The 11,648-nt window shown below is 40.5% G+C and overlaps 1 protein-coding gene across 2 annotated transcripts; it reads left to right on the top strand.

Annotated features, from left to right (window-relative positions):
• The first annotated feature begins 58 nt into the window (after positions 1-58).
• Positions 59-11,067, top strand: anapc7 (anaphase promoting complex subunit 7). Of its 2 annotated transcripts, none has more exons than XM_088618336.1 (11): positions 59-286; positions 842-983; positions 1,432-1,551; positions 1,897-2,008; positions 2,928-3,081; positions 4,403-4,545; positions 5,039-5,156; positions 6,073-6,269; positions 6,542-6,766; positions 7,098-7,248; positions 7,930-11,067. In XM_088618336.1, exons 1-11 carry the CDS (start codon positions 186-188, stop codon positions 8,117-8,119), a joined length of 1,653 nt encoding a protein of 550 aa, XP_088474462.1. In that variant the 5' UTR covers positions 59-185; the 3' UTR covers positions 8,120-11,067. The 2 variants fall into 2 exon arrangements, with proteins under 2 accessions (XP_088474462.1, XP_088474461.1); XM_088618335.1 differs by having other exon boundaries at positions 842-1,028.
• Positions 11,068-11,648: the final 581 nt, after the last annotated feature.

Genomic DNA, 11,648 nt, shown 5'->3' with positions numbered 1-11,648 from the left:
GGAAAACAAATACAATTTTAAAGAGGCCAGTTGAAGGCAGCGTTTGAAAGGACCCCCCTATTTAAGACCTCAGAGGCGCCATATTTGATGCAATAAGGGAGAAGTTTATCAGGAGGGTTTAACGAAAGCTGTTTTGATTATTTTTGTCGATTGTTTTGTCTTTGGAAACCACAATTGCTAAAAAAATGAATGTTATAGATCACGTTCGAGAGATGGCAGCCGCCGGACTCCACTCCAATGTCAGGATATTGAGCAGTTTGTTACTTACAATGAGTAACAACAACCCGTATGTACCTTTCGTTTCGTTGACAGGTTCTGGACCAACTCCTCTGCATATAATATGTAGTATATGTGGAGCTTTTATCAATACAGTTTTTTGAAAACGTGTTTTAAACCCTTAACGAAGATGTGTGAGCTCCATTAAATATGATACCTCACTATTATAGTGTAACGGAAGTGCTCAAAACAAGTGATGAAGTGGTACGCCGTATGCACTAGTGCACTCATGCAAAAACGATAATAGAATATAGGTCGGACGTAGACAAGGGAATGAGTACATCCATTCACAAGCAAATCATTTTATAGTTGTTAATCATTTATGCAAACTATTTGCAAAATCTCCGGAGAGAGCAGAAAAAAAATAATGTAAATGGTGGGATTTACTCAACATAGAGTACAGCACCAGAGTAGACCAAACTCTTTTCACTGCTTGTGTTGAGCTCTTTTGCAGAAGTGTCTATAGTATGCATTACCTATATTGATGAGCCATTTCCTGCAGCTGCATTTTAGATTTTGTTCAATCCATGAATTGTTTTATGTGCATGCAAATGTTTTTTTCCAGGGAGCTGTTTTCCCCATCGCAGAAATACCAGCTGCTGGTGTACCACGCGGATGCCCTGTTCCATGATAAGGAGTACCGGAATGCAGCTTGCAAGTACAGCATGGCTTTGCAGCAGAAGAAAGTGTTGAGCAAGACCTCTAAAGTAAGGACCTCTGCTGGGAGCAATGCATCCTCTTTGCAAGGACAGGTACATACTGTTTACTTGACTAAGAGTTTTAGGTACCATTTAACTGGTCACTCAGAGATAAAAAAAAACCTACCCAGGCAGGGTGATCCATTTGGTCCCGGTAATCACATGAATGCTTTAAAATCAACTGGATTTTTAAGTTTGTATTATAGTGAAAGATAGGTCATATATATACTGATGCAAATCTAAATTGTGCATGAGGAACACAGAGGTCTTGTTCAAGTATTTAGTGTGACAAGCTGAAATTATTTGCTTCTAAAATAGTCATTTCAAATTAACGTGGTATAAAAGGTGAATTGACTTCAATATGACAAACACCAAAAGGCAATAAAAATAAAATCTAGAATTTTTAGCCTCCAGGTTAAATTGAGAGTGATAAAGAGTCCACATATCTTGTTTTTAGAGCCTTCCGTCTGAGATTGAGGTGAAGTATAAAATTGCAGAGTGCTACACCATTCTCAAGCTGGATAAAGATGCCATTGCAGTTCTGGATGGGATTCCATCAAGGCAGAGAACGCCCAAGGTTAGCTGTAGTGTTGTGCTCAATAAATGTCAGTATATACTGTATGTATTTATGTCTTCTAAGTTTTGTAAACTCTTTAATCTTAGCAAATGGTTATTTGTATTTCTGTTAGTAGTGTAGTATAGTAGTGTTTATTTCTAGAGCCATAAAAACGTCTGCATGCAAATCAGTGCATTGATTGTTTCCTTCACCTATTATTTAGGAATGTTCTGTTTTCATAAAAGAGTGCAAATTACCTACACTAAACATGCTATTTAAAATACTCATTAGAATTGGTGTTTGATATGTTGTATAGCTAAGCTCAGATGTTGAAATCACTCAGCAGTGTGTATTTTTTATTTTCAGATCAACATGATGTTGGCTAACTTGTACAGGAAAGCTGGGCAAGAGCGCTCAGCAGTAACCAGCTATAAAGAAGTTCTGAGACAGTGTCCTCTTGCTCTTGATGCTATTATCGGTACATACTTTTAATATGTAGTTTGTTTTCACATGGTATCCCATTCCATCTCCCCTAGATGCTTAAAGATATTTAGCTTGCAAAATGTCTGTTTTTGCAAGTTAGAAATGGCCCGTTTTTGAGAGGGAAGTTAGTTTTGCAAGCTTTTGCACTAGTAAGAATTCTGGAGTGTGTGTGTGTATGCTCTCTGCTTTGACTGTATACTTTTGTTATACCTAATGCACATTTTCCCTTCGCTTTTAAGGCTGAAATTGACCTAAATAGAATTTAAGATTTCAACTCTAGGTTGTATTGCTTTTCTTTGGTTTGAAACATAGTACCCTTTTTAATTAAAACTATGTAAAAATTGGAGTAGTTTACATTTTCAGCCATGTAAAGAAAATGTGCCAGTAATATTTTCAGTGCACCCTTAAAGTCAGAATATTGATGTAGTGCATTGTTTTTCTGTATGAAAAGTATATAACTCCCAACTGTAATGCTACCCTAGCATGCTACCATTTATTCCTTCTAAATGAATTATTACCGATAAAGGGTGCTTAGGTATACTGCCACATTGCAGTCCACCACTTGCCAAATTCCAGAGCAAAGAAAACTTAATGCAAGGAAATATAGGACATCATTTTTTTACAAAAAGGTAAACTAGACCAAAATGTTAATCATTTATGGAGTTTTTATATGAAGATGGTCAAATGAATCCTGCAAAATATCTTACAAGATGCCATTAGTGTTTTGCTTTAGTGGAATACTGGAACTCTCCTTAGATATTATAGCTGACACTTGCACGTCTCCAGCTCGAGGAAATCCATCATCTTTTTTATTTTTTAAAACATCGGGTAATGCCAGGTTATAACTAGAGTCAGCGGCGTACGTGGTCCTGCTTCATGTTGTTTCCTGGATTAAAGGTCGGTGTGTTTTGCAGGTCTGCTGTCCCTGTCTGTCAAAGGAGCAGAAGTCGCATCAATGACCATGGACGTGATTCAGAGCATCCCCAGCCTGGACTGGCTTTCCGTGTGGATAAAGGCCTATGCTTTTTCACATGCTGGGGACAACCTGAGAGCCATCAATACTATCTGGTGAGACATAAAAAAGTCCCAAACTAGAGGAGGTCATTCAGTCTATGAAGCCTGCTTGGTAGTTAACTGATCCAAGAATCTCATCCTGCCATTTCCTGGAAGAAGCCAGGGAACTCAATGTGACTGAGTAGCTTTTTCCATACTCCCACAAGACTTTACGATAGGCAAATTCTGTTCCTTTTAGATTGTAGTTTTAGATTGTAGTGATCTTCAGAAAGCAGTGCTAACTCTTTCCTTCACTAAATAAAGAACTGCAAAACCTAGAAGCAGTCTTAGCCTTTATAAACTTGTTCCAGTATTGGCAAAACAGTTCATTTTATTACAAATGAAAAAATAAAGTTGGCAAGTGTTATTTAGAAAATAACATTTGTAAATAACATTTGTTATTTTCTGTACCGTTAAAGTCTGATTGCCAGTTGTTTTCCGTAAAATGATGAAATCCATTTACTGAAAGAAGATACTAGGCAAACTGCCTTTAAATCTCATTTTCCTGTTAGCTGTCAAAGATAAATATATGGTGATTTAAATTCTCAATTTAGAACACTTGTACAGATCCAGTGGTCAAGTATTACTATTAAATATCAAACAGAAGTAATTCAGTTTTTACAATGTATGTTTTTTCATGATGAAGAGATTTTGACAAACTTTGCTTGAATTCTTGAGTTGTTGTTCTTTAAAAAAGTATTAGCATTGGTTTGGTTTGTTAATCTTTCATGGCATTTTTCTTTTCCCATCTTCATATTTAAAAATCAAATCCAAAAAGTGTCAAAAGGTACCACCTAGTGGCCATTGCTGGTGGTGCAGATATAGCCCCTAAAGAAGCAATGTTAGTGCATATTACTGCACTATTGAGATACAGCACTGGATCTGATAGCTGGTGTGTGGTGAGCATTCTGGCACACTTTGGCTGGTGGGGGGAGTCCCCATTACCTGTAAAGTGCTTTGAGAGGAGTGTTAAGAAAAAGCTGTATAAGTGTAAGGAATTATTATTATCGTATGCAAAGTGCTACGGAAGTTCAATACACAATTCCTTTATATTTAGCAAACATTTATTAGACATAGGGACTTTAATGAAGTAAAGAATGAGTTAAAGTGTGACTCATGTTGATTTTCTGTTCAGTGAGCCGAATATCTAAAGATTGCTGCATAAAGAAGTTTGAGTCACATTTTCAAGACAAAATGTAAAGATGCAGGATGTCTGAAATTTGTGTGATGAGAGCATTGGCATTTATTTTTTGCTGATGACACTGTACAGCGTGTACCATTAAAAACTGTAGGCTATGTTACTAAGCCTTCTAATGATACCCTTTCTTTTGCTAAGCTCCCTGGAGAAGAAATCTCTGTTGCGTGACAATGCTGATTTGCTAGTGAGCCTGGCAGATCTGTACTTCAGAGCTGGGGACACTAAAAATGCAATTCTTAAGTTTGAACAAGCTCAGATGTTGGATCCCTACTTGATAAAAGGTAACGGACTGTACTCTTTGCAGTACTATGTTTTGTTTCTTTTAATAGAAATTTTTCTTTTTGTGCTTCCCCCAAATGATTCCTTAATCCGTTACGGCTCACCTCTTCAGACTTCAGCCCAACACAGGAAAGGTAACCTTGCAGACTCTTCCTCTAAGGCCATCCACTTCACACTCTCACGTCGTTCCTTTAAATATGCATTCACATGCTCAAGGTTTCTTTGAGATGAGCCATAAAGCACTCACACCCAAACCGTCTCTCACATTTACACTTTGTAATTGCTGTTCACATACAATCTCCTGCAACTATCTGTTGCATTAGATGTTAATTGCGGCGCAGTGTCTCAAGGCTTTATGCTTGTGCATGGAAATGTACATGTAAGAAAATGTAAGACATTCTGAGCTTGTTTCCTTTAGAATGTGACGTACATTAGTTCCAGGTATTTATTCCCTGTTACTTTCCTTTTTGGCCATCATGTTGTCTTTCTTATTAGGGATGGATGTCTATGGGTACCTAATGGCTCGTGAGGGACACCTGGAGGATGTGGAGATCTTGGGCGGAAGACTGTTCAATATCTCGGACCAGCATGCTGAGCCCTGGGTCATATCTGGGTGAGTGTTTTGGGAAAGTTCAGCACAGCTGCAGGATCCTGAGTTTGATTTCTAGTCTACAGCAACACTGTGGGGGCACTTGACTCTTTATTAGCCAGTGAGTGGAGAGGCTTTGTTGCCTCTCTCCCCTACTGCCAGCTCTGGTTATAAACTATGAAGAGATGTACTTGAAACAGGACATGCTTCTTAACTGGTCACACCAGTATTGTAATGCCACAAACACTGTTTTGGAAGATGCAATTGATATCAACATTGATAAGGCGTCTTCTGTGTTATGATGTACACCTGTGTGAGACAAAACGTACAGTTACTGATTTTACTTACTCTTGCAGTCCTTTGATTTTTCTTTTGATTTGATCTGTTGTTTGAGTAGAGTGGGTATTTCCTCCCAAGGGGGTGGCATGGCGGCGCAGTGTCTAGTATTGCTGCCTTGTGGCAGCTTGCCTTGTAGCACTGGGGCCCTGGGTTCAATTCTTGGGGCTTTTATCCGCATGGAGTTTGTATGTTCTCTCCCTTTTCGTTTGGGTTTCCTCCAGGTGCTCTGGTTTATCCCCACAGTCCGAAGACATACTGGTAGGTTAATTGACATTTGGGTAAATTGGCCCTGGTGTGAGTGTGTGTGTCTGTGTGTACCCTGAGATTTGACAGGTGTGTCCCATCCAGGGCCTATCCTGCCTTGCGTCCATTGCTAGCCAGGACAGGCTCCGGCTTCCCCCGACGACGTATCGAATAAAATGGTTTAAAGATGGATGAATGGATTTACTCCAAGAAATACTTTGTGATCAAATTTCCACTATTAACCTCCTGGATGATCAGTACAAGCGTACCTGAGTTACAGCGCCCAAGTCGCTCCTTGGCTGTCTTGCTGTGAATAAAGTCCACTGATCAGTGTTTTCTCTGTTCTGTGTGAATGTAGGTGCCACAGTTTCTACAGTAAGCGGTACTCGCGGGCACTCTATCTGGGTGCCAAGGCCATCCAGCTGAACAGCAACAGCGTGCAGGCCCTGCTGCTGAAGGGGGCGGCGCTGCGCAACATGGGCCGTGTGCAGGAGGCCATCATTCACTTCAGGGAAGCCATGCGGCTCGCGCCCTGCCGCCTGGACTGCTACGAAGGCAAGGCCCGTTCGCTACTGCTGCCTAATTCTGATAATTAGAGGTTATCTTCAGACCTGAATCTGAGTATTATACAATTTTAGCTGTCTTTATAGTGCATGGACTAGAACTGAAAGTACAGATACATTTCCTTAAAGGACACACAATGACCCCAGAAATCAACGGTTGTCTAGTGAACAGCACCGATGACCTGTCTGTCCTGTCTGCGTGTAAACAGCTTCAAATTCTTTATTTTCAATTTTCATTCTTTATTTTAAATGTGGATGCTCCAGGTTTGATTGACTGCTATCTGGCATCGAATGGCATTCGGGAAGCAATGGGAATGGCCAACAACATCTACAAGACTCTTGGTGCCAATGCTCAGACCCTGACTATCCTGGCCACAGTGTGCCTGGAGGACCCCATGACCCAGGAGAAAGCCAAGACACTGCTGGACAAGGCTTTAGCCCAGAGACCTGATTACATCAAGGCTGTCGTGAAGAAAGCAGAGCTGCTGAGTGAGTGTCAGCTAAAAAAAAAACCCTTTCAGGATGGACTGTGAGTGTGGCTCAGAACTGAGGTAAAGAAGGAGGAACTTAAGTTTGAAGTGCATAATGTTACTTTCCAGATTGAGGTACTGTCTACATTCCTCCTTTCTGTTTTTATTAAAACAAATGTTCTCAGCAAAGTGTTTTGCCATCGTGTCACAATTACAGAGCTCTGTAGCAAAGTAACGCAGTACTGTGTAATGACTAGACTAAAGTTTTCAAAACTGCTAGAGTAGTCAAGAATGCTGAAAGTAGATTGTCATATTAAGTTGTTTATCAGTCTTTTTTCCCTTTGTTTTAGGTCGGGAACAGAAATACGAGGAAGGTATTGCTCTTCTGAGAAACGCCTTGGCTAATCAGAGTGACTGTGTGCTGCACAGGATTCTGGGTGACTTTCTGGTTGCAGTGAATGATTATCAGGAGGCTATGGACCAATATAGCATTGCTCTGAGGTAAGTAGCTCTAAAGTAATTTTTGTTTGAATTTACATTTTTTTTGTCAATGTTTGAACATTTCAAACATTGCTGCTATTAGCAGGGAATAAGTTTTTCATGGCTACTTCCTTTATCGTTCTTATCTGTTCAAAACAAGGTCACAGGGCGTTTGACCAACACATCTCTAAAGAATAAACGTGCCTGTGGTGCTTTTTGTAATTTTGCATCATTTACTGTTGCACGTCAGGCAGTGTCCCCTAGTGGTGGCCTTTCACAATGACACCAGAGGGAAATGACAGACTGTGGAGGCATTTCCTGTGAACAAATGATGACTCTGAATCTTAAAATATTTGTTTCTTCCACAGGATCAATATTAAATGTGCTTTTTTTTCTTAAAAAAGTAACCAAAACTGGATCTGGTCCCCTCATACTTGGATAATACTGTTAAAAAATAGGAGACATTTCAGTACAAGTGATCAATAGTGCATGATTGGTACACTATTCAGATTCTTGATCTTGCAGGTAACACGGCATGGATCATGCTTTAAGGCTTAGGGCCTTTTTAGTGGAGCTGAAGTATACGAGCCAGTAGCTGACGTGTGGTCTGTTTGTGTGGGAATCGGGCTCCACACTCTTGAGCTTTCCCCGCAGACAGCAGTACAAGAGCATGAGAGAGCCCGCGCTTGTGTGTCCCTGCAGCCTGGACCCCAATGACCAGAAGTCCCTGGAAGGGATGCAGAAGATGGAGAAGGAGGAGAGCCCCACGGAGGCCACGGCCGAAGAGGACGTGGACGACATGGAGGGCAGCGGGGAGGACGGGGACCTGGAGGGCAGCGACAGCGAGGCGGCGCAGTGGGCGGACCAGGAGCAGTGGTTCGGCATGCAGTGACCCGCGTGCGCTCGGTGGTCGAGTGCGAGCTGTGTGCGTCTCTGTCGGTGTCTGTGATGAGAGGGTGGCTTCAGAATTACTGCCCCCTGGAGCAAAGAGAATTACCCCCCCCCCCCCACCTGTCTCACAGGGGGCTACCACCACCTGCTCAGTGTCAGGCGCACCAGTGGCCTTCCTACCCAAGTGTACAAGCGGTCCAGGACACAGACGGCAGGGCAGTGACATTAGCTTGCTTGAAATATTATAAGGTTCAGGTCAGCTTGTTCAGTATTGTTCAGTTTGAGAATCCAGCTTATTCTTAATTAGGTTAAAGATGGGAAAGAACTGTATTGGATAATGACCTCTGAACTTCCCTTAGTACTAGAAGTTCTAAGGAATTTCTAGTACGCTTTTCTTGATCTGAAATCGTGTTTTTGTTTTCTTATGATGGGGCAAGGAATTGCGTTAAGCCTTATTATGAGAACAGTCAGAAAAGGCAATCCTATAGCTTGAACTGTGAGAACTGATTTGGATCGTTCCTCATTTTTTTTTATTTATGCCTGGCTTGTTCTTTGTAGAGCTGTCTTTGGTAGGTCTGAACTGAAAGTCCCCAAGCTGTATTTCACACCATAAAGAGTTAACCCAAATGATTGTGGCTCCTAACACAGGATTTAGCAGGTGGGAATGGTAGAGAGGCAAAGAACACAACAAAGATGTGTAGAGTTGGGTGATAATTGAGTGGTTGTCTTTTTTTGGTGTGTTTTCATTGAGCTGGGATTATTTTATTTGAGATTAAGTATGTTTTTGCGTTGTTGTGAGAGGATTATATTTTTAAAATGTATCAGAATATTTTTTATTTTATGTGGGTTACAGGAAGATGGCAACTTAGTGTTGCAGTATTTATGAAGGCAGGAGTTTTTTTTTTAATCATCCTTAGGTCCCATCTTCATTCAGAATCCTGACAAAACAATGGTCATGAGCAGACTTTTACTGTATCTCTGTGATTTGCAGGCATGTGTAGGGTTAATAAAAAAAATTAAAGTACAAAATTTGCACATATCCCTGACATCTGTTTTCCATAGCCCCACTTTCTCCTATTACATTTGCTCCTTTATACGTAGTTATTTCCAGAAAATTGAGCACACCCCATTCGTTGACCGTTATTGTGCAATTGATATATAGGCTGCTTTTAAAGTTAGTTGACTTCTGCGGACAATGTCAATATTCACCAGCCCTTCAACTACAGTTGTCCACCAGTCTTGATGAACTAAGGATGTATTGTGCTCCTTCTATTGGACAATGGAGATCACAGCCATCTGTTGTAATGGTTCCCAAACCTGGTCCTGGATGGACCCTGTCTGATGTTTTTAATTCCTGCAGGGCTCTAAATTGATGACTTACTTCATCACTCTGCTACAAGGTTCATCAATTGCCAATCCCATTTGACCTATTAAGATGAGAAAGCGAATTTACAGGTATGCCCCCATTAACAAGCCTTGTGATTAAGAACTTGTCTGAGTAAAACCCCAAGAGAAGAGGCTGCTCCTCCAAGTGGTTAGGAACCACTGCTCCAGTATGTGTGCAAGGGGAGTGGCTTTATTTATGCATGTGTTCATGTCACTGTTCCAAAGTGCAGTATTCTAAGTGTGCATCAGAACCCATTGCGTCGGTCTTCTGGTTTTACAACCGTAGGATTGTTTTATTTGAATAAGTGCAATCAAGTACCGCCCCTTCCTGCTCCACTTTAGGAATACCATGTTCATGTTTGCATGCAGTCATCACAGCTGAATGGCTGACCTCTAAAACTTGCCCAGCTCCTGTCATCACGACAGAAGATCAAACCTGTGCAACTGTGGCCCAGCCACTACAGCAGCAGGGTTGGTCATAGATTACACTAGGTGTATCTATCTAAAACCGAGGTGTGTCTCGGTTTCACACCTACCACCCACTCTTGTTTTCTGCTGCTGTGCTAGGTACTGAAAATCACAGTTTGGTTTCTAATTGGAGAAACCGTACTGTGGGTGGAATTGGTCTGACCGATGCTTATAAACCTGTCGGAGAACCTGGACAGAAATAGATTTCATTTTTCTCATCACTGTTAATTCTTTTGACAAGTAGAGCGTAGGGCTGCTTAAAAAATGCATTTAATATAAATGTCTTGGCCATTCTGACTCAGTAACTAACAATCAAGCCGAAAAGAGGGAATGCTGATTTCAGGTGGTGGATCTGCCATTAGATGTTGCCTAATTAGAGTGTTCGTGATGAAAATGATGCTCCCTGAAACAAGCTGTCCTTCTAAAGCATTAATATTCACTTCTGGTCCTGGAGGGCCAAAATACCGCAGGTTTCTCAGGTAACTCATAATCCTTCAGAAGGAAAGACCCAGTGAGTGAACAATTGGAGTTATTTAGAATCCAGGGTGATAGATTGAAAATTAGACCAGGACCAGAAGTGAATACCTGTTCTAAGGCACTGGCGTACTGTAGCTTTAGGTGGAGTTCTATAATTAATAACGTGGGATTTTTTTTTCAAATTGGTGTTTAATAAATGATTTAATAAATTGTCATACTGTATTGTTTGATGTGTTGCAGTCCTGGTATTCTAGTGGTCTCCAACCATGGTCTGGGGTTCTATGCTTCTCAAGAAACTTTAAATAGATCATGGTCAGTCACCTTGATTAAGTTATTCAATAGGTAGTTTAGTTTAGTATACCCCTCCCCACAACAAATGTCTTAATGAGCTGCAATGCAGCGTAATGAAAGAGAACCTGGATTTTTGATGACTACCTTTCACACGTGGTTTAAGATGTTGATGAACACTTTTGTCATATGTGAAATATAACCTCTTAACTTCTGTATGTTATAAGAAGAAAAAGTTGAAAGAAGGACGTTCATTGGAAGAAACTGGCTAAACTATGTATGTGTAACTTTGTGATGTTTAAAATAAAAGTGCATTATTAGTAGAGTAAATTTATATTACTGGGATATCTGGCATCAAATCCATATTTTAGTTCTTATAGACACAGACTACCTTCCACATGTTCTTTCACTGCTTAAAACAGATGTAGATTTGGATAAATATTGCTGCAAATTTGATACCTGATTCTATACAATCACATTACCTTTGGTGGGTGTGAACCTTAAGGACTGTACTATAATTAAAATCAGAAGTTCCTGTTGCTATATAGGAGTGGATTTGAGCCTTCTAGGCTAAACCATTTTATCTTTTGTTTAGAAGAGAGAGCAAGAAACCAGTCCATATTCTGTGTACAGAATGCAATCGCCTTTGTTTAAATGCTGTGAATTGTGTTGTCTGTAACAGTGCAAATGCGATTGAATTGGATTAGGGCATCATGAGGATCCATAGTCTCCATCTTTACTGCTGTCTCATTTTACAAGTCATGTGTGGTGCATACTGTAGTGACTTTGTCCCCATGCCTTTTTTGGCATCTCATTCATAATTATAATTAAGTATGGCTATCATGTTAAGCAGCATTTGATTGCTTAAGTTCTCTTCTGGCAAAGGTCCTTGCTTATGCAGGGGGTGAGAC

Source organism: Lepisosteus platostomus, chromosome 24 (genome assembly GCF_059453375.1).
Source record: "Lepisosteus platostomus isolate fLepPlt1 chromosome 24, fLepPlt1.hap1, whole genome shotgun sequence".
Lineage (NCBI taxonomy): Eukaryota > Metazoa > Chordata > Actinopteri > Semionotiformes > Lepisosteidae > Lepisosteus > Lepisosteus platostomus.
Note: the sequence above shows the minus strand (reverse complement) of the source record. Positions and strands in the feature narration are given on the sequence as shown.